General features: G+C 42.7%; 1 protein-coding gene across 1 annotated transcript in view; it reads right to left on the bottom strand.

Annotated features, from left to right (window-relative positions):
* Positions 1–583: 583 nt before the first annotated feature.
* The window catches only part of kcnv1 (potassium voltage-gated channel modifier subfamily V member 1), a 37,702-nt gene continuing 14,250 nt past the window's right edge, over positions 584–24,035 (bottom strand). Inside the window, exons 2-4 of the mRNA XM_028790926.2 lie at positions 19,789–20,768; positions 3,104–6,276; positions 584–2,540 (exon numbers count right to left, since the gene is read on the bottom strand). Of these exons, the coding sequence (XP_028646759.1) occupies positions 5,765–6,276; positions 19,789–20,734 (1,458 nt within the window). The 5' untranslated portion in view covers positions 20,735–20,768 and the 3' untranslated portion in view covers positions 584–2,540; positions 3,104–5,764. The remainder of the gene's footprint in view (positions 2,541–3,103; positions 6,277–19,788; positions 20,769–24,035) is intronic.

The raw sequence follows: 24,035 nt of genomic DNA, 5'->3' as shown, positions 1-24,035 counted from the left end.
TTTACGCCGTGAAGGGGGTTGGAAAGGAAGGTTGCACTTCCGTCACACTAGCATTTCTGCTGCTGTTCTCAGGAGTCCTAAGGAACTGTGACATCACTTCCACTCTTTCCAGACTCCTCCCCTCAAAGTCCTACAGCTATAAACCTCCGCGTCTTAGGAAGTTGACTGTCATTTGAGCAGGAAATGCCCAAGGAAGCTCATCTGTCGTGACCCGAGGCTATACTTACACACAGAGGCCATTATCCTTTCATTTAATCTCCCCCAGGTCGCTTATCAAAGCTTCTCCCAATTAAATGCTTCATCCTTACCAGGACACCAACACTTTTTCATGTTTCTGACTAGTTTATTCAAAAAGTATATTTATTTTCGTATAACAGTCATTCTTTTTATTTAGTCATGTTGTAGGAAAAAACTGAGTTTACTCCAATGCCTCTACAAAAAGAAGAACAAAGCAAGATAAAAGTTGATTACACGTCGTAAAACAACATTCACAGATACAGTGTTCACTCACGTTTAAGACATAGAAAGGTTAACATTATCAAAATATTTCAAAGAAATTCAGAAAACAATTACAACTCAAAAAGCAACATCAAAATGATATTTTTATTTAAAACAATATTCAGTTAACTCGTATTTTCAAAAATACACTTTAGTCAGAGAGCAATGTCAGAAGAGCCACGGTCCTTGCTCACTCCCAGTTTTCCTCTTCACTCCTGGTTCTCTGTGACCAGCAACATAAATCATTAGGCAGGAATACGGCACCAGGGAGAAGGAAATCGCCGGGGATGATTGTTTGTGTGTGTTTAACTAAATCTCTGATTTACTGATGTTAGATGTTTCATGTACAGGATATTTCCTGTGTTTCTACTTCTTCCAGGTCATCCAGATCAGCATCAATAATTCTGGCTAACAGTCTAAGGAAGCGAATGTGTGGAACCAAGGAGAGCCCATTGAAGCTAAGACCTGATGATGAGGACCAAAACTGAGAGTCTGGACATTTGCCTGTGAGCAACAGCCAAGCCAGCAGCCAACCAAAGGAGCTGAGGTAGCTACATAAACCATCAGACTCCAGCATGGCCGCTGTCCTCCAGCCTGATCTTACTGTGTCACAGCAGGAGAGTCTGTCCGGGGTACCACATGTAGCCAATTGAGCAGAATCGGAATCAATCGGAAGGCTGCCAGTTTGAATCCCGTAAATGCCAAAAGAGACTCTGCTGGGCTCTTGAGCAAGGCCCTTAACCAGCAATTGCTGAGCACTTTGAGTAGTGAGAAAAGCGCTATATAAATGCAAAGTATTATTATTATCATTATTATTTAACTGACATTCTTGATCTCTACATGAATATGAATAAGAATATGAATCAACAGGGCAGTGGGACCAGATGGTGTATCAGGTTGGCTCCTAAACTCCTGCCTTTAGCAGCTCTCTCCGGTTTTTCATTTATTTTTTAGCTGGTCCCTGTCTTGTGGTGTTGTACCTGCAGTCATGACCGCAGTTCCTAAGGTCTCTCCAAGTCAAGCAGTCTGAATGACTACAGATCCGTGGCACTCACACCCATTCCAATGGGGGAAAAACGTTTTAATGACAGATGACAAAGTCCTTCCAAGATAACCACCGGTCTGCCTACTGTGCTATCCAGAATTACCAAACCTGCAGGGCATGTCTGCTTTTAAGGCACCTGTCTGGGTGTCCGGGTGGATCTTACAGAGCTATTATTTTGTCCAGGGTTTTCACACTGTGGCCCATTGTTTCCAACCAGGTTTACTTTTTTATCAGTGCACATCCACCGTTTTATTCTTAACTTACGTAAGATAAACCCGCCATGGCAATGCCGTAGATGAATGGTCCTCACACAGTGCACATTATGGGAGTAATTACAAACGCTGACACGCTGTCATATGAAGAGAAACTACATGGGGGACCTGCACTCCACTATTCTCTTTTTATTTTTTTGGCTTGGAAAGTATGGTAATCCCCAACACAACCAGAAGTGTGCAAGATGCTCTGCTGGTTACCGTCTGTCCAATGTGCACTTTTCTTGATAAGCCTGGTCCTCTTTCTGGATTTTTATTCAGCATTCAATATCATCCAGCCTCACACACCGATTGAGAAATTGAACAGAATGAATGTTAAACCGTTTATGACTTTATGGCTTCAGGACTTTCTGTTAAGTTGTTCACAAACAGTCCGAGTTCAGGGTACTTTTTCAAAAGTCATTCCTTCAAACTCAGGCAGTCCCCAGGGATGTTTCTTGACACCATTATAACTGACCCTGTGCACAAGTGACCTGGGAAAGAACAATCACCACACTGCCCTATTATCAAGTATGCTGATAGGACACTTATCTTCAGAGGATGTACACCATTAATTAAATCAACTGGACTGTTTGGTAAACTGGTGCAATAAAAACGATCTTAATCTGAATTAGCACGTTTATATGTGCTTCAGTAACCCTCTTATTGACAGAAACCTGATTTCTAAAATGCCATGTAAACTCTTACTCCGGTTAGAGAAATCAGGTTATTGGCTTCTGAGAAGCCTGTGTGGAATACAGCCCGGACACAGACAGGCAGACAGCGATGGTTCAACCCACACACATTTATTATACATAATATGTACAATAAAGTGCACACAAGCCCCAAAGTCCCCAAAAGTCCAGGCGAACAACACACTATGCCTCTTTCTCTTCAGGCCGCCTCCTTGCCTCCTCCAAGACCTCGTCCCACAACCTCCCGACTCCAGCCCCCAAACGGAGGGTGGCGGCCCCTTTTATAATCACCCAGATGTGCTCCAGGTGCCTCCTGACAATCTTCTGCCGGCACTTCCCAGTGTGGCGGAAGTGCCGGCTGCACACCCGGAAGCACTCCAGGTGTCCCCGATCCTCTTCCCCCCAGCACTTCCGGGTGTGGCGGAAGTGCTGAGATCCAGGGCTCCAAAGGCAGTGACCACAGGCCCCTACAGGGTTGAGCTTCAAAGCTTTGTACCTGTGGTCCCCATAGCCACCGAGGCAGTCGCCCCCACGTGGTCTGGGGGAGGCGTAAGCCTCCCTCCGGTCCTCCAGGGTGTCCCAGCCGGGTCACCCCCCCCAGCCACCTGTGGCACCTGATTAACAGAGATAGATTTCTTCAAGAATAATCTAAATGTGTGGGCACTTAAACCCTTAACTGGATTGCTGTTAAGAATTTTGTAGTCTACTGCATTCTGTCAGCCTGTCACATGTATTTGCTTCACAAACATTTTCAGCAGCGCAGATAGAGGCGTCCACAAAATAAATTTCCAGGGTCAAATGCTCAGGCGGTCACATTATTCCTTCTCCTGGTTGAAATAGAAATCAGTAAATTTGTGTTGATGAGCCGAACGAACAGTTCTAAGCTCAGTAGCACAAGCTTGAGAGCGGTAAGTTAACACTTTAAAAGTAACGCACATTACATAATCCTTTTATTTCTTAATGTAACAAGTAATGTAACGCAACACTTATCCTATCTAGTGAAGTAAAATTACCTGTACTGTTATTATTCCAACAGCATTGGTTGTAATGCAAGATTTGCAGGGCTCGATTGTATAGCCAAGCAGAAAACGGTTTGCCACATGTGTGTCCTGGTAACAGAAACCTACAAATAAAGTGACAGTTTGACTAAACATATTTGTAAAACACAAGATATTCATCACAGGTAACATACTTATTTTCGGGAACCAAAGTGCTCGACGATGATGTTTAACTCTGTTTTGCAAATTTTAATGACATCCGAGCATTTTGCCAAAGGAGAACTCCAGAAGATGTAAACGCGGATTATTAAGAAATCAGTTTTCTGCCTTATCCGGGTCATTGAATTTAACTCAATTATGTGTGTGTATGTAAATGCAAAAAGACCAAAGAAATGAGATTTAACGTTAAGAGACAGAAATCTGCATGTTCGCCCATCATCATCCTGGTGGAGGAGGTAGAAATAGTGAATGAAGAGAAATACTTAGAGACTAACCGAGATGACAATCTTCCTTGGAATACAAATTGAAAAAAAAAACATGCAATCAGCACTCATGTCCCCTCCGTAAACTCGGACTTTTTAACTCTTTCAGGGCTGAATGTTTTTTCTGAAAAGCAATGGTTTCACACAGAAATCAACATAAAACGTCTGTTGCTGCATGCTGCAGCTGCCAGTTTGAAAAGAATGGGTGGCAAGCTTGCTGCCAGGCTGTCTTAACGAGGCTGGGGCAGCAGTAGCGGTCACTGTCGCAGTGCATTGCAATCTGGTTTCTATCTCTTATCATTATTAAGCGATGCCGTAGGCGTGGCAGCACCACAATTAGCTGGGGACCAGTCAGCTGAAGCTGGAACCTCACATTCGTTTTCGATCACTTATGTCAAAATCTGAGTCCGGTAAGTCGTAGTCCAGTTCAGAGATAACGGGCAAAACTTTGTCCATGGAGTATTTTGCTTTACGCATTCGCTTTGATCTCTCGCCATTATGTCAGTGCCATTTTTGCCGTTGTTTGCGCCATGCTACTCACACGAGCCCAGGAAATCTCGGTCAAACGAATGAAGCTAACTTTCCTTCTAGCAACGAGAGTCCAACTAAAACATAACGGTTGGTACTTGTCACACTTTACAGTTGATTACCATCGTCAAGTCCTCCTTTTGACAAAAGTCGACATCAGCCCTGAAAGAGTTAAAGTGGACAGACGCCTGGCAGTGTGATCCAATCTGTCATCACTTTCGGCTTCATTGCTTGGTTTTGTGGTCTGACAATCCAGAATTTCCCAAAGCTCCAGGAGACTACCAAACATGCTGCTAAAGTTATTGGGGCTGACGTCGACGATTTGGTAAGTGTGTGTCAGCGGGCGACGATCATCTCTACTGATGACACACATCCCCTACACGCTGAATTTAACTTTAGTAAATCAGGGAGGTTAGTCGCTCTGAAAACTCTGAAAACAAATCCCTCCAGGAATTCCTTTCTCCCCAGTGTCACATTTCTTTTTAATAAGGAATATCAGAGATAATCATACATAAATTCCAGAAGCATATGGTGTTTTCTTACGTATCATGTGCCCGTTTTACGTGAAATGTACTAGAAATAGTTTTAACAAAAAATCCACTTTTCATATGATTTTTTGCAATTTCTTGCGTTAATTTGAACCTGTCTTATCTCTTTGTGTTTGTTTTATTTCATTGCTGTCTGTTATTGGATTCAACTGAGATTGCAAATGTCATGTTTTCTTATATAAACCGAGCCTAATTAAAAACCTTGGACCTGGAATGTCTCACACGACTGCTCTTTTCTAAATGCTGAATAAGAGAAGGAAAGAAAGTCAAGCAAATTAAACAATGAGCTCAATCTGATGGAAAACTGGTTGGGATGAAAACCTGAGGGTAGAGGCATCCCTCAGGACTGGGAACATAGACCACTGCCCTGCCGCATCGTAATGGACTGCTGTTTGCTTCGGGACAATCATTGGCTAATACTCGAATAAAAAGTTTCCTCCAATTTAAAAAGCAGGCGCTGAGTTTTCGACAATCAAAGTCCGTCTCATGTCCCGGGATGAGAAATGCAACATGAATACCAGCGTTCAGCTCCTAAAGCTCATCAACAATCACTGCAACATTAGAGAGAGAGAGCGGAGAAGAAAACATTTTATACGTACATTATTACAATCATCATCGCTATGAGTCCCAAATCTCCTGAAGTTTTAATTGCTGAAATCCCAAAATTCTTTTCCTGATGCCTAACACAAAGTATTTGCCTCAGATGTATCCAGCGAATTCTACCACCACAAGTCATCACCGCCACTACTTCTGGTGCTTGCCCTCTCTCTGCTCTTCAGTCGTAACATTTCCATGATGCTGTGTGCGTAAATGTCTCTTAAATTCACATTCACGGCGGCGTCAGAAAAGGAGTTTTTCGCCAGTTTCTTCAGGGCCTCCCGGTGTCTCAGTGCTGCCTCCTTTACTTTCAGTGTAAAATAGCAGGCAGAAAATCGATCGTTGATGATGGCTATTGGCAGAGCCAAGATAAGAATTCCTGACAGAATGCACAGAAAAGCAACAATCTTGCCCAATGTGGTATCAGGCCGTATGTCGCCATATCCCACCGTGGTCATAGACGTGGTAGCCCACCACCATGCACAGGGAACGCTTGTAAAAGTTGTGTCGGGGATATTGTGCTCTACAGCATATTCCAAAGAGGAGAAGATGGATATTCCCACTGAGAGAAAAAGCAGAAGCAGACCAACTTCTTCATAACACTGAGCGATTGTCATCCCCAGTGACTTAAGACCTGCAGAAAATAAAAAATTGAAATGTTATAATTTTGTACCTTTGTTTAAAATGGGAAACCGACCACATTGTAACATAACAAATTAACTGGCGAGGCGTGACATCGATTAAGTCGTGATGAAGCATTCTACTCATTTCATATCATGGCTGAAGCAATGAAACAAAATCAGATGGTGGTGCTGAGATGGTGGCTCATAGCCTTGGTTTAGATGTTTGTCCACTCCTGGCACAAGCACTAAAGGAGACATCATTTGGAAACCGATGACACCAAACCTTAGTGCTGGAAACTTCCATACTTGCCCTCATGGAAGACATGGAAGAAATTATAGCTTCACTAGTTGTTTTCTACATTTTCCCCTTGTGCTTATTTCAATTATAGGGTCGTGGGACAGCCATAGGTTGTAGCTCCAACCATAAAAAGTCCGTCACTGGGCCCATTCACTCACACACATACACACACACATTCATTTACACTGGACCAGTTTAGAGTCACCAGTTGGCTGTCGTGCTTTGCAAATTAAGTGCCAAGGATTTTTAAAGGTAACCAGGAGAGAGGATCTGATCAAAAGATGCAAACTGAAATCCGGGAGATCAATAACTACAGCAACCGACACAAAGTTGAAGAAATCCAAAACAGGCTATTTCACTAGTGGATTGCTAACTATAAGGTAACAGTAAAGTTGTGTTTTTTGAAACCGTAAACTCGAATATGGATAAGAATATGCGGTGAATGTTTATCCCGTCATGTCACAATTGATGGATGACAACCTCAGAGGACACATCCCTAAAAAACAGAAGCTCAAAACATGTCGGCGGAAAAACATTTTAAAATATTTTATAAAATCCAAACTAACCCATAAAGTGGAAAACCAACTAGAATCTTTGGGGTAGAAAACCCACGAATTAAGTGCAAATCCGTACCGAAAAGAAAATTGGGAAAAAATGAACTAACACAAAATAGCCAACATTAGCAGTGTCAAGGCCGATGTTCTCTGTACGTTTTGACCATTTTGATTTACTTTGCTTTGAGTACATAAACAAATGTCATTCACGGGAGACAAAATAGGAATTTCCACGTTATTTTGGCATTTCAATGACAATCTAAAAATGCTAGTGAATATGGAAAAGAAATCTGAATAGAAAACAGTGTTCAATTTTGTCCGTGTTAATGAGGACTAAGCCTGTGATAGACCTGCTGGAGCGTAAGAAGGAAAAGAGTCCTTGAGTAGTACACAAGACTCATCAAGATACATGTCCTGAAGTGAGGATGACAGAGCGGTAGGAGAAGAGTGAGATTCGGATTACATCGGGGTCGACGTTGTGCCCCTGGTTGTTGAGGTCAGCAAGTACGTGAAGACGGAGCCTCCATGACCGATGCTTTTTGTAGATGATCTTGACTTATGTGAAGATACCAGAAGTGGAATCCTTTTGGTACTTAGGATCAATGGTTAAAAGTGATGGTGAGCTAGAGGCAGAAATTAAGCAGAGAATCAGAGTAGCATGGAAAATTTTGAGAAAACGGAATAGAATCAGATTAAGCTCTTATTCACGAATATGCAACATGTCGCCTTTCTCCGGTGCCATGATTAGTGAGTAGAACAACCGTTATCTCAAAACTTCAGTCTTTCTTACCTGAAACGGAATACTCTATGACAAAAGACGGTGGCCAGGTTAAAAAGGAACAGACACAAACCTGTAGGGAGTGCAGCAAAGTCATATCGTGCAGAAAACTGGGAACAACTAGAAGGGAAACTGAAGGAATCGAAGTTCAAGAGATGAAAATGCTGCAGCAGATGTGTGAGGGTGAGCAAAACCGAGGGAGAAAATGGCTGTTAGGTGGGGTGATTAAACGATGGACAGAAGACTCCACTGGCCTGGACACATATGGTAGCGAGAGGAAAATAGTCCGCTATAGAGAGGATTAAAGATGGAGTTTCCATGAGAAACAAGGAAAAGGAGACCAAAAACCAGACGGAAAGATGTGGTAGTAAATATGCAGGAGATGGAGGTGGGGGTAATAAGATAATTGCTGCAATTAGAATACGATGGAACAGAGAGTTACACCTGCACTGTGGGGGCTCAGCATAGGGAAAAGGAAAGAAGAGGAAGAATTTTAAAAGGGGATTTGCCAACTAGCTTGACTTGGTGGATTGACTAACCTAAAGTGTGCATAGTCTGCCCAGCAGTATCCATTTTGGTTTCTCCCTCAACTTCACTCTTTGATGGTAACCAAGACATTGTCCTCAACATCACTGCCCTTTGACCCATCTACATTTATACTACTGATAATGCGTTTAAGCCTCCAGGAACAGAATGAACTCTCAAATTCATACAAACTACACACAATCTCAGTTATTTCAGTAAAAACACTAAGGTGGGCCATCGTGCTGTCCTATATTTGGTTTGCTTGTATCTTCTTTACTTCTGTGCAATAAGCTGTAGGTTTTATCACCAGCAACGGCTTCCTGTTCATTTTCTGGGACATGCCAGTGGACCATGTCACACGCATGTACATCAGAAGCATCCACAGAGCTCTTAGAAGGTAAGCGCATCACCATCGGTGCCTGAGGAAGTTTGGTTGCTAACAACTGCAGAGCAAACGACGCGTCCCACAAGGTGCCCTGATATCACTTCTGGCTTTGCTGTGGAAGACCTGCCAGTTCTAACCAGCAAGCTACTTAAAGAGCGAAGATGCTGGAAGCTGGCATTCATTGAAGGACCCACATCCAGAGGGAACGGAGACTCCACAGTACAGTAGAGAGCTGCTACTAAAGCCTGAAGGGAAAGGCCATTGGATTCCTGCCATACATGATACTATTTTTGGACCCTTTGATTTAAATTTTTCAGTTTCTTATTAATTGGGGTCTCCGGCCAGTCCCCAACACTTCACTATTTGCCATTTATTATTTCTTTCAGCTGATACTGCCTGGCTACTTCAAGGTGCCATTTGCCGTGTCACCTGAAAGCAAGTTCTAAAAATATCCAGTAATAGAAGGTCATTTGGAATTCTGTCAGAATAAGACAAATACTTCCAATATGTGCTTTTGAAAAATATTCTACAACTTTTGTTCATGGCCATTAAGGAGATGCCAGCTATTAGGAGCTGTATTTTATCAACGCTCATTATGGGCAATTACATCTGTGGACTCTGCCATGAAATTGGCTTGAAAAATGGCAATAATTGGTAGGTGTTCTTGTGTCTTGGCTGTTTCTTTTAACTGAAGTCACAATGTTCTCAAATGTCAGCATTTCATAGTCAGTTTACCATTCTGGAGTTTGTGTAAACTGGGACCAGAAATGATGAGAAGAGGAATATTAAAAGTTTAAGGCCATTCAATAAACGACAAGCAGATTTTGGGCGGTGCATTGAACCAGATTTGTAGAGGAAAGCCTCTGTTTCTATTGAAATGGTTTAGAGTTAAGTGATGTTACGAGTGTTGTGACATCTAAAATGTGATACATTTACCGTAAATAAGAACTCTTCTCATATGTATCCCATTATCAGTTTGACATTTTTAATGGAAATTACCAGCAGGGCCAAACTTAATGGGACTAATACCACGTAACCTCACCCCAGTTGTCCCAAATCAGAGTTCTTGAACCTCTGAATGTTATTTTTCTTTTTCAGTGTGTGCAATTTGCTTTTTGTATTTGCGTAAATATTTTATTATTGTCATAAATTTTTATTTCTTATTCTCTGGAATTTCATTTTTTCTGATTTGATTTATTTGTATGGGTATTGTTAAAGTTTTAGCGTTATTTTGAACTCCATTACTCACAGACTTCCAGCACAGTACCGGAATTTCTCATATGAAAACCATTATAGGCTACGTTAATAATGGAGATGAGTCAGAGTACAGGAAGGTTGTGGTGCAAGGAGAACCTCCAGCAACTGAGGACAGAAGAGCTGGTGGTGGGCTTCGGGACCAGTGACCACTTGGTGGGGGGGAGATATGGAAGTGGTGCAGAGCTACAAGTACCAGCACACTAGACTGGTCTGACAACACACTGCTTGCTGGTGATGTACATGAAAGGCCAAAGTGGACTTCACTTCTTAAGGACTCTTGAAGTTCATTTTGATGACTGAGCCTGTGGCTAAATGTGCACCAAGACAGCACCTCCTGATGGGGATGGAGGGGATTTTTCATTTCCCTCAGGATCTATCTATCTATCTATCTATCTATCTATCTATCTATCTATCTATCTATCTATCTATCTATCTATCTATCTATCTATCTATCTATCTATCTATCTATCTATCTATCTATCTATCTATCTATCTATCTATCTATCTATCTATCTATCTATCCACAACAACATCCAGTGTGTCCAGGGTTAGCCCTGTGATAGAGCAGACTTCTCTGATACGTTTGTTCAGGCCTTGTGCATTCTTTGAACTCAAGTTGCTTCCCTAGGAGACCACAGCGTAGAACAATACACTGCAAACTACAAACAGGTGGCACATTTTCAGTAGATTGCTGTATACATCAAAAGACCTGAGTGCCCTCAGGAAGTACAGTCTGCTCTGGAAACTTCTTGTACAATGCCAGTGTGTTGTCAGACCAGTCCATGTTGCTGTTTATGTGAACCCCCAGGTACTTGTTTGTCTGCACTAATTCCACGTCCTCACCCTGGATGGTCTCAGCGGCTCTTTGGCACATCAGAAGTCCACCACCAACTCTTTTTGTCTTGCTGATGTTGAGCTGCAGGTGCTGAAGATCTCCACAAACCCACTGCACTCCGACTCATCTCCATTATTAATGCAGCCTATGATGGAGGATTCATCTGAGAATTTCTGTAAGTAGCTAGTGCTGGTATTATACTGGATGTCCATTTAGTAGAGTGAACAGGAAAGGAGATGGGATAATTCCCTATAATAATAATTAATAATTCATTACATTTATATAGCACTTTTCTCAGTACTCAAAGCGCTATCCACACAGGGAGGAACCGGGAAGTGAACCCACAATCTTCCACAGTCTCCTTACTTCAAAGCAGCAGCACTACCACTGCACCACCTGTGAGGACCCTGTGGTTCTCCACTATTGCACACCACCATTTCTGACACCCAGTCCCTGAGCCTCATAAACTGCTGTCTGTTGGTCAGGTAGTCCATGATCCAGGAGATTTGGGAGACATCAAGATGCATAGCCTTGAGCTTTTTCAACAGTCAATGAACCAGAATGGAGTTAAAGGCACTGGGATATTAAAAGAAGATGAGCCTGACTGTTGTGCCGGCTTTGTCCAAGTTAGAGTAGGTTCTGTGGAGCACGGAGATCAGGGCATCCTCCACACCTGTCTGTGTCTGTTAGGCAAACTGCAGAAGATCAAGATGTTCTGAGACCAGGGGTCAAGCTGTTACAGGACCAGCCTTTCAAATTTCTTCATGATGTATGAAGTAAGAGTCACTGGTCTGAAGTCCTTGGCCTCACTGGAATGCCCTTTCTTTGGCATTGGGACAACACAACCGCGGAGCCTTCTGTAACAGGTGCAGGTGCTAAAGGACCCCATGGAGCTAACATGTTTTCAGCACCATTCAGCCCCACAGCCTTAATTTGTGCAGAGTTCCCACAGCTCTCTCCTCACTTGATCGTCAGAGAACAGACAGTCCAGGAAGTGGAATGGGGCATGGAGACCACAGGTGTGATGTCATTGTAAGGGAAGGTCACGCAGAGCTTGGATGGCAGTTGAGATTCCGGAACCTTCTCAGCTTGCACGCAGGGGCTTGCTGGTGATGGGAGAGGGCAGGACTGACAAGAATGATTGAAAGCCGTTGAAGAACTGGGCCACCTTGTTCCACTCTGTTTCAGCCTGCTTGTGGCCAGTGAGAGATGTCAAAAGAGTCACTGAAAGTCATGGCACATAACTTTACAAGCTGTTTAGAAGTGTTCTGCTCTAGAGTTAAAACACTTAGAAAAATGTTTCGGTGTGAGTGGGTCCTTCGGCCTAAGGATTTATAACTACAGTATGTTTAGAGTGTCATGCTTTCACTTTGCTTCACCAAACAAACCAACACAGTCTATCAGTTGTTTGTTCGTTCTGGCACTGCTGTCTCCACACCACTACTGTATTTGTGTCCTGCTCCTTTTGTCCTTTCATCTCTTGGTTCTTCCTGGCTCAGCCTCTCTTTCCCCTCAGTGTCCAAATCTATGAGCGTCCACTCTGAGGCACCGACAGTAAAACCAAATCTCTTTTAAAAGTGGCGACCGAGCCAAATTTTTCCAGAAGTGCCCAGCATATCATCTCACGCTTATGCGCTGCCTCCTATCTCCTCACTAATGAATCTTTTCCTTACCAAAGGCAATTTGCTAAAGTGCCTGGAGTCCATCTTACATAACACTGCAGCTGATAGACTTCTCAAAGTCAACATTTGTCCTTAATGGTTTCAGTATATATATATATATTTTTTTTTGTTCTCTTGGCAAAACATTCAAAATAAGCAGTTAATAATAAAAAAGAAAATCTACACATAATGTGCGTGGGTTTCTACCTTGGCACTGAGAAAAATGAGCAATTAAAATGTACTGTTAATTGTCAAAGAATTGAATCAAACGTAGTCTGGCAGCTCTGTTTTGTACTGAGATTTCCATCAAAATGGACAGGGCCTCGGTGTGATCATGGACCCTCAGCTGCATCTGCATTCTGTGGCTTAGCTGGCCCCTTATCTGTACCTTTTCAAATAGAGAATACTTTATCCTTATGACTTCTTTTTAGATGTGGTTTGCATGTTCTCCATTATGTCTGTAGGGGTCTCCTCCTGGTCCTTCCTCCCACAGTCCAAAGAGATACAAGTCAGGTGAATTGCCATTGTTGAACTGTCCCTAGTGAGTGTGTTTGTGTGTGTGTTCACCTTACAATGGACTGGCGTCCTGTCCAGGGATGGTTCCTGCTTAGCTGCCTATGATTGCCCTGGGATAGACTCCAGCCTGTGCCCTGGATCAGCAGATTACAAAGAAGGATGGATGTACGGACAGACACTTCTTTTTAGAACATAAAAATTAAAAGCACAAAGCAGCAGCACATTCCTGTGATTATGTATTGTAGTCATGGCTGCACTCTCTTGTCCATCTGTTTACTCCCTTAGCCGCCATAAACCGTTCCAGGGTCTCAAGGAGGCAGGACACAAACAGGAAACACTCAAACACACACACACACCTATAATCCATCATATTCTGAGCGGCCGTTCAGTTTCTATAGAGAACAGCCCACTTACAAAGGGGAGAAGGTGTCATCTCCTAACCACTAGACAACCAGTACAAAAAGTGGACTACATCCAGTCATGATGGTAAGCATGGAGGATATCTGAAAACTTCTTCTTTTGCCTCTTTATCTTTGCCTGCTTCTCTGTAGGGTCAAGGTGCCTGATTAACCTTCTCCCTCCACCTCCTCTTCAGTCAGACTCTTTTCCTTCATATCTTCTTTTACTTTATCAACCCACCCCTTCTTCGGCCTCCCTCACCTTCTCATCCACTAGACTTCCACTCCCATTTTTATCACACGTCTAGGCCACTTCAGTCTTCTATCCTGTACTACCTTGAGATGTCTCTCCCACTTTTGTTCTACATGTCATGGTCTCGTCTCTTGTTCTGTCCTTCTTTGTAACACACATGCATCTCAACATTTAATTTCTGACACATCCAACTTCTTCTCCTGCACTCTCTTAACTGCCCATGTTTCGGCTCCCTATATCATCTCAGATCTTACCATGGTCTTCAAAACCTTTCCTTTAACATTTGCCTTAATTCTTTGATCACACTTTTAGAGATGTTAGATAATAAATATTGTCACATAAGAGAGCATAGTCTGTCCCTTCTGGGGTCCTTTGTGAAGAACACACTGAGAAGGGGATCACACACTACGCTGCAGCCGAACCTCTGCATTTCCACCCATTGACTAGAAGAACACGTGAAAGAACATTCAAGTGGTCTGGACATGTAATGAAAAGAGAAGGAAACAATGTGGGGAGAAGAATCCCAGAGCTGGAGGGGTTGGGACGGTGGAAAGTGGATGAACTCCACAAAGGGGGATCAAATTAAGAAGAGGCTATCGGGCAAGGAAGTGTGCAGCAGAATGGAGGAGGCCAACCCTGCCTGAAAGTGGGAGGTGCGGACAAGTTGAGAAGCTAACTTTATGAATTTTATGTAATCACTAGCCTGCTCTTGAGCTTTACAATGGAGGTGAAGGATGCCGGAGTCTTCACAATGCAGCCTCATGTGGCCAATTAATATATGCCATGATTGTGAAGAAATAACTACCAGACTTCTCCTTTAGTTCAGCAAGCTGCCATGTGCCAGTTTCAGTATGTCAGTCCAGAAATGAATGTTAGGTCCATCCGGAGTGAAGCGATCCTTATTGTGTGTTAGAATGGAATAAATTTTTAATGTGTTATCCTTGTTTATTTAAGCCATTATTTACTAAGACGTTGGTAGCACTGAAGAAGCTGCTGCCCTTTAGCATTCAGTGTTCTGTCCTCCAGCGTCCGCTCAACTTCTCATTAAGTGCCAGACCACAGATATAATTCAGAGAGCAGAGTCCACAGTGAATTAAAAAGAACTCGACAAAGCAGAATTCAGCATTTAAAGCTACAAGAAAAAAGAAAGTAGAAACATTTCTCTGTATATACGTATGTACTTATAAATACTTGGGAGCAGAGCGGTACGACATACGCTATGTTTGGATCAAGGATCAAGATCATAGGCCCTGTGATGGTAGATAGAGGCGGAGAGTCCTGGCACTACTTGTGTTCTTTATTTGGTGAAATGTAGCGTTTCAAATTTGAAATTGACAAAACATCAAATTTGCCGCACTGCATACTATTGTGCTGCTTGACAGTTATGAGGGGCGTTCAGTTATAAACAGGAAGTTTCATGCTCTGTTCTTATAGGTAGACATGACTCATTGGACAAACACGTGCATGTTTGAAGTTGTCCTTAGTAGTGCTAGCTCTCTTTACCCCCTTCCTGTTAGTTGTAATCAATATGTCGGAGCAGGAGGTACACAGTAGTGTAGTGCAACGGATTATTATTAAACTTTTGACAAATGAAGGACTTATTCCATCTCAGATTTATTCCAGACTTAAAAATCATTTTGGGGCTGAGTGTCTCTCTCTCTCTCTCTCAGTCTACAGTGTCCGATTGGTACAATTCATTCATCTATCTATCTAAAGTTTACATGCTTGAGGTCTGATGTGGCAGGTTTGGAAAATGAATAAATGAATGAATTAAATGCTGTTATGAAATTATTTGAACATCTCTATATATAAAACTAGCAGGGATGTCTGCCTGTCGCTCAGGTTGGTCAAAAGTGAAACTGTTTCCATGTATTATTTAGCAATGAATTTATTATTTGAATATTGCTCAAAAGTCATACTGCCATTATTAACGAATAACAGATTATAGTTGCTACGAATCTTATAGAGTGCCTCAGAACATTTTTCGTTTTGCCATTAGGAGAAGGAACATGTAAATTCTTTCCTGATCCTACTCTTTAACAAGCCACGTCTAGCTGGCCGTGTGAACAGCACAGTTCTTTGAGGTAAACTCCAGTAATTTTAAGGACAGACAAACTTTCTTGCTTATTTATTAGACAGAATGTCTGTCTGTCTGTTCCTACACCTTTTGACCAATCTGGACCAAATTTTGCATAGTTGCTCACTAGGACCACATGGACAAGACAGACTATTCTGGAATCCAATATTTTGAAATTTTGACCCTGGGGGTCCCAGTGTTTTTTTTTTTTTTTTTTTGCTGTACACACTAGTGCCACATGCTGGTTCAAGCTAGACGAGCAGACAAAATGGCCAGAGCTTAACATTACTGACCCGGGTGACATCGTGTGCTGCTTCTCTCTATGGTGGTATACAAAGGAGTATTGCACCCGTTTGCAGGGATGTGTTGGGTGAGGCCTGATCAAGAGTGAAAGTGCAGCACAACATAAAAGAGAATCAAAGGGTTGTTATTTAACTTCTGCTTTGTCTGCTTTCCTTCATAATTTAACAACTACAAACTGTTCACCTTGAACCAGGAGGATGAGTTGGACATGGCGGAGTTCATGGTTACACCCCAGTAAGGAGTTATTGCAATACTGGAGTCCAATCAGACCTGTAAAGAACAAAGAGTCAACTCAGCAGAAACACTGATGGGGTGGCAGTGTGGACGACAGATGGGACAGCTAGCAGTAACAACAGGGCCGCCATTTAAAAAAAACACAGAGACTTTTGCTTTCTTTCCTTATCCCATTCTACAGATATAACCGGGCAACGCTGGGTACTTAGGCTAATTTTATATAAAACTAGCTGTCCCCTGCGGCCCTGCCCGCATAGTAATAAAACAGGATAAACTTTAAAAATCAATTACAAATTTTTAAAAAATGTAATGATTTGTATTGAGAATAATTGATATTGATGGCTTTTGTATCTGAGGGCCTCTGGATATACAATATTTTTGGTTTTGCTATCAGGGGTGAGAATGGAGCTGTGATATATTTGCCAAAAATGTAAACAGTTGTCAAGGTATCTGTGACCAAGCGGAAGGTCAGACATTGGCACCGCATCTGATCGTGTTCACCTCTGATGGGAGAGCGTCCCCCGCATAGGGAGAAGAGCACATGGCCGTGATATCTCTGCCAATCAGCAGCGACCCTCTAAAACACACGGAGCTCTGATCTCTCTCTCAAAAACGTCAAACGTTACTCCTTAACAATCTCTAGATAATAATGTCCGCCGAACAAACAGGTTTCGCTAGCTAAGCGGAGGTGAGGTGCGCTCCAACACATGGTGACTCCAGCGGAGGCTGGCGCGTGAGTGAGGAGGCCCCCGCTCCCCACTCTTGAGGTTCCGCCTCCCCCTCCCCTTGGCCCACAGCCTGTCTTTCGGATTCGCGTGAATAAAACTGTGATCTAAAAACCCAATCTAAATCCGTGAAGTACTTCTCTCGTGAAAAGCAGACAGACAGACATTGGATTTTATATATTTAGAGATATGATTTTCTATTGGGATGCTAATATTTTTGATGATATTTTTGATGACTAGCTTCATGTACTAAATGCACAGTCAAGTGCTGTTAGTCGCTGATCACCATGGAAGCTGTTGCTACAATCAATTTTTATTAGACAAATACATGCCTGAAGGAACACATATTCAAATTTTAAGGACTACTTATCTGCACAGTTACTCGTTTAGACCTTTTAAGTGTATTATTAGATTTTTTTCCACTGCTTTGTGTTCTTCTCAGCTTCATAATTCCCCTGTAAATTGTGCTCTGCGTTTCTCTGCCATGTTAGTGGATTTCTGGTTCTGCTTCGCCGCATGTCAAGCCTTTTCAGTTCAATTACAGACCAAATATCACGCCCCCTACTGGCATTGCCATTCCCTCCAAGTGTGCTGTAATGAGTATAAAACGCAGAACTGAGTTGTAATGAAATGTGTTATTAGCCATCAGCTCAGTGGATGACGTTGACGTTGCCTTTTATTTGTTAAAATGAATTGTTTAACTCTATTTCAATAATTCAGAGAACACTAACACAAGTGCTGAACTTCATATCAATCTAACAAAAAGTTTCAAATCTTGATTCTTGAGGGCACTGACAATTCAATATGAAATACTCCTGGGGAAGAGTGTGAGAGATGGGCACACGTACGGCAGGTTCATAAAGTCTTCAGGCCCCGTCCCTTTCTGCACACTTTATTGTGTTGTTGATTTCCTTTTAAATGAAATGGATGCATTTGCCATTTTGGTCCATCAATCTACACTCAATAACCCATAATGATCAAGTGAAAACATGTTGTCAGAAAGGTTTTCAAATTTATTAAAAAATCAAAAACTGAAACCTATCCTTCCTCGAATTATTCAGACGCTTTGCGGTTTGACTCCAGAGTGTCCTCAGGTGCCTCCTGTTTGCTTCAGTTCTACAAATTGATTGGCGTCCATCTGTGGCAAACTGAATCGATTGGACGCCATTTGGAAAGACACATGTGGACCCACAATTCACACTGCATGTCACGACAAACACCAAGTCACGCAGTCCAAGGAACTCTCTGTAAACTTCCATGATCAAATTGTGGTGAGGCATTGATCGGGGAATAAGGATCAAAGCATCTCTAAAGTTTGAAGTGTTCCCAAAGCAGCAAAAGCCTCAAGAATGGTGACATGGAAGAAGTTTAAAACAACCAGGACTCTCACAAGAGTTGGCCATCTGGTGTCACGTGGATGTGCATGGGGGACAGCTTAAGGGTGTTGTAGTGGTTGTAGATACCCGCCGCTCCAGGGGTTGGCGCTGTGTTCTAATGCCTTTTCTCTTCCTCCCTCTGCAGACCGGATACTTGACAGCTGTGCCATTGCTGATGTCACTTCCGGTGTCCATTGGCCTGGAATTACTGCTTGTTTTCTTTTTCATAGCTGCATTCCAATTATACAAGGTCACCAGGGTGGTGCCACGACTCTTTATCGTGGTCTGTCTGTTCTCTTACATTGGGCAGGAAGGCCTCGGTCAGGGAGGTGAACAAGAACCCAATGGTCACTCTAACAGAGAGAGGAGAGAACCCGTCTATAGGGTGGCAGCACTCTATCAATCAGGCATTTGTGGTAGAGGGATTAGACAGGAGCCACTCTAGACTAAAAGACATTTAATGGACCCTGATAGCATGAGGAGAAAGGTTCTCTGATCTGATGAGAAAAATGTAAACTCTCTGGGCAGAAATCTAAACATTGCAAACACCAGGCACTGCTCCTCTCAATATCATGAAGCATGGTGGTGGTGGCGGTGGTGGAAGTGTCATGCTGTGGGGATTCAGGGACAGGATGACTGATCAGAACTGAGGGAAGGATGAATGCAGCCCCATCCAAAGGGGTCCTTAAAGAAAACCTGCTTCAGAGTACACACCGCCTACAACTGGGCCAACTGTTCACCTTACAGTATGACAATGACACAGAGCACACAGCTAAGACAATGCTGGAGTAACTTTGGGACAGCTCTCTGCGTGTCCTTCAGGTGGCCCATTCAAAGCCCAGACTTAAACACCACAGAGCACATGTGAAGAGACCTGAAGGTGGCAGTCCACAGATGCTTCCCATCCACTCTTACAGAGCTTGAGAGGACCTGTCTGGGATCAACTGCCCCAATCCGGGTGGGCAAAGCTTGCAGAATTTAACCAAGAAGACTTGAAGCTGGAATTGCTTTCAGAGGGGCTTCTACAAAGTTCTAAATGAAGGGTCTGAATACTTTGATGAAAGAGAGATTCCACTTTTTGATTTTTTAATAAATCTGCAAACCTTTGTCATCACATGTGTTCACATTCTCGTTATGGGATACTGTGTGTAGACCGATGGGCAAAAATGGCAAATTTATTAATTGAAAATTAAGTCTACAGCATAATAAAGTGTGCAGAGAGTGAAGGGGTCTGACTGCTTTCCCAATCCACTGTACATTCAACATTGATATTGAAGGTGAAAACTTCAAATAACTAACTACCTTTGCCCCAGCCCTCAACCCAGTTTGCAAATGCATCGTCTGTTACCTGTCGAGTGTCTTCCAAGCTTCAGCATTCTCAGCGACCTCATCAATCTTAAGATCTGAACAACCCTCCCAACGTTTTCCAGTTCAGTGGAGCTTCCGTGAAGATTCTCAACTAATAACGTAATATAAAAAGGTAAAATTGCAATCAGATCTATAATGTTCACTACGCTCTTGCTGAATTTGCACTTGTCCTTCACACACACAAATCGAAGAACAAACTCTCCTGTGAACCAAGATATGCAAATATACTCCAGAACATCCAGAAAGGGGGGTTCAAGCGTACTAAAATCCAACGAAATCAGAGCCATGTTTGCAATGGAAATAATGACAAAAACCACGGAGAGCGTTCCAAACGTTTTTGCTGCCATGGAGGAGTCTGGTTTCTCCAAAACATCCCAAAGCTTTTGCCTCAGTGCTTCACAAACGACTCCAGAAAAGTCATCTTCTTCATTCTCGATTGTTTCAGACTCTTTCCGGATATCAAGGGTTTCACTTAATTCCTTTCTTCTGTAATATTTTTCTCTACAACAGGAATCGATGTTCAGCTCATCGATGCCCCAGTACTCAATTTCCTGCAGGAAGGACACCGCACAGAGGTCCTCCATGACATGTAAACGCCCCGTTTTGTAATAATTTATGACATATTTGAAAGCTTGTGAATTTCTGTCGAAAAAAAATTCATTGTCCAGAAAGTTTGCGTCGTCACAAAGTTCTAGCATAGTATCTCGTGCTGAAAGTGCCAGTTTACCTAACCGAGTTTCTGGGAAGGATGAGAGAACCTCGTAAGAAAGCACATATCTGCTACCGCCTACGTTTATGATGAAGACGTCCAACGGGTTCTCGTTCAGATGTGTCTCACTGCAGAAGACGCTTGATTCTAGGGACAAGATGGAGTCACTATCGGGAAACAAGTCCAGATGGCTAGAGGAGCAGCTGGGTGACTTCATGGTTCATACTTCGTGGTGTGGTTTACACGGTGGCCTGAAAAAGAAGAGCATTTCAATTAGAAGATCAACAGTAACTAAATGAGAGATTTAGATTTTTGTCAGTGTGCGAGGGTATGTTGATAATTATCCACACTTTTGTGATTGTTTTTCAGAACATTCCAAAACATTCAAGAACATTCAGAACAAGTAATTCAGAATTACTTCTGAATGCTTTGAAATCCTATCAGGTTTTTTTTCTAGCGCCTTCTGACTCAATGGTACAGAAAAATCCACATGTGATATACCGTTCAACTCATCTTGATGTCTAGTAATGAAGGACGTCACACTTTTTGGAGTTCCCTCTATATTTTCAGACGTTTAGACCTGGAAAACCCTAATTTTTAGCCCATTTTTGAACCGTATATTATATTGGATCACCCTTAAGATGAAGAGTAAACCAATAGGTGTCTTCAGCAAAAATGATCAGAAGGACATGAGGTTGTGTGGATCACATCAACAGACTACAGGGTTTTACCCTCTAATGGAATACAAGGGGTCCAAGTTACTTCTTTTTACAAAACTTGGAAACAGTGGGATCTTAAAGGTGTTCTTTGATGCTATTTCAAGGTAGCTGGTCATGAATATTATCAGAATTTTGAGAAGCGATTCTTTACTGGTGGTCCTCCTCTAAGAAGGTTAAAAATGACAGCTGTCAAACATAAGCACATGGAGTACCATTTTAGACTATTTTGATTTCAGTGATTATGAATATGAGGTGATTTTTGATTTTTGATCATTAACTGGGGATCTAATCCAACGCTGTTTGGATTAAGAGGCTGCAGGTCATCAGAGTCTATTGTGCCCATCTGCCTAAAGGAGAAGATTTACAAGTCCATTGTTTGCCCGGTTGCCACTATGTTGACTAGTGACAGTGAAACATGAGCAAGTCCTGTATTTTATTTAGATGGAGATGCTCCAATGGTCACTGGGCCTCAAGCAATGGGATGGTGTCCCAAACGAAGATGTACACCAATGGATGGAAGTTGCTCCGATAATTAAGAACATATGGGAAGCAAGGCTATGACGCTATGGCCACGTGATGCAGAGCATTGACAATTTAGTTTAAAAAAACGGCACTATGCCTTAATTCCTGACAGGCAATAACTGTGGAGATGACCAAAGAAAGAAGAAGATAGGTGATGCATCAATGCCACCCCCCAAGGATGCTTTGGATCGAGCCAAGTGGAGGTGGATGTGCAGAACAGCAGACTCTGCAACTGTGTGCGACAAATGCTAGGAAAGAGACGCTAGGAATCTAGCCCTCTATGGACCTCCTTCAAAGAGTGAGAATGACACATTTCTAATACAATATTTAGACTTTAAAAATTGAAATTGAAACACACATTTTAACATTTTCAATACTTAAGGTGACTATTCTTATTTATTAGACAGGAGTCCCTGCAGACTGTTATGTTTACGGATGACATTTTGATTTGTAACAAGAGTAGGGAGACCCTGGAGAGGTGGAGATCTGCTCTGGAGAGGAGAGGAATGAAGGTCAGTAGGACCACCAAGACAGAATCCATGTGTGTGATTGAGAGGTCAGAGGAGTGGTGAGGATGCAGGGAGTAGAGTTGGCAAAGGTGGATGAGTTTAAATACCTGGGATCAACAGTAAAGAGTATAGGGGATTGTGGAAGAGAGATGAAGAAGAGAGTGCAGGCAGGGTGGAATGGGTAGAGAAGAGTGTCAGGAGTGATTGGTGACAGACGGGTATCAGCAAGAGTGACAGGGAAGGTCTACAGGATGGTAGTGAGACCAGCTGTGTTATATGGGCTGGAGACGGTGACACAGGAGACAGAGCTGGAGGTGGCAGAGTTAAAGATGTGAAGATCTGCGTTGGGTGTGACGAGGATGGATAGGATTAGAAATGAGGACATTAGAGGGTCAGCTCAGGTTGGGAGACAAAGTCAGAGAGGTGAGATTGCGTTGGTTTGGACAAGTGCAGAGGAGAGATGCTGGGTATATTGGGAGAAGGATGCTAAGGATAGAGCGGCCAGGCAAGAGGAGAAGAGGAAGGCCTAAGAGAAGGTTTATGGATGTGGTGAGAGAGAACATGCAGGTGATGGGTGTGACAGAGCAAGGTGACTAGGACAAGAAGAGATGGAAAAAGATGATCCACTGTGACAACCCCCAACAGGAGTGGCCAAAAGAAGAAGAAGAAGAAGAAGAAGAAGAATTCTTATTTACTATGAACTTCTACCTCCTGAAGTAAACCATTAAATTTCTTTTGAACATCTTGAAATATGGCAGCTTGCACTCATTCAGACTTTTTTAGTTTGGGTTGGCTGTACAGTTTTCCCAGCACACATTTGGGAACACAGCGTGTCTGTGGTCACAGTGCAAAAGTCTCAAGCTTGTTTACTAGGAGTAAACATGGCTGCTCTGCTCTCTGCTTGCACTGAGAAGCACGGCGAACTCTGATCTTGTTATAATAATAATAATAATAATAATAATTCATTCCATTTATATAGCGCTTTTCTCAGTACTCAAAGCGCTATCCATACAGGTAGGAACCGGGAAGCGAACCCACAATCTTCCACAGTCTCCTTACTGCAAAGCAGAAGCACTACCATTGCGCCACCTGTGAGGACTTGTATGGGATGAAGGTGTCCTGAGGGCCAAAAACTGCATCAGTTTGTCAGTATCATGGTATGGACTTGGTCAATGTTGTTGTCGGTAGTGGAGGCAGACGGGCGTCTTGCTCCTAATTCATACATAAAACTTGTCCAACCATTTTTGAACTCCTCGAGCCATTTGTAAACCCTCTGCCTTGGTGAAACATCATCTCCATATTGTGCAGAAAGCCTTCTATGGGTGTTGTGTGAATCAGCGGCCAGTGTGGTTATCTGATCACTGATAGAGTAGAACACAGGTGAAAACTGAAGGGGCGGGGCAGTTCAGTTGAGGAGACCACACCCCTTTTTGCCTCCCTATGGCGTCAGGTCAGATATCAATGTAACAGCACCGTGAAGAACCGAGGACTGAGCGGCCTCTTATATTAGTCCTGAGGGAGCTGCCATAACTGAGAGATAAGAAGCGACACTTCATGGGTTTAACATTTCGAAAGAGGAAGAGAAGAAATGAATTAACAAATAAGGAAAGGATGAGGGGAACTTAACTAAAATGGGATGGGGCAGAGTTCCAATTAATCTGTGACAACTTTATGGGAGATTGTGGTAGAAATGGGAATATTACAAGCCCACCAATTATCTCTCCAGACTGACTCTGCCTGCTTTTCCTTCACTGTTCTTCCTTTAATT

Source organism: Erpetoichthys calabaricus, chromosome 13, assembly GCF_900747795.2.
Source record: "Erpetoichthys calabaricus chromosome 13, fErpCal1.3, whole genome shotgun sequence".
Classification (NCBI taxonomy): Eukaryota; Metazoa; Chordata; class Cladistia; order Polypteriformes; family Polypteridae; genus Erpetoichthys; species Erpetoichthys calabaricus.
Note: the sequence above shows the minus strand (reverse complement) of the source record. Positions and strands in the feature narration are given on the sequence as shown.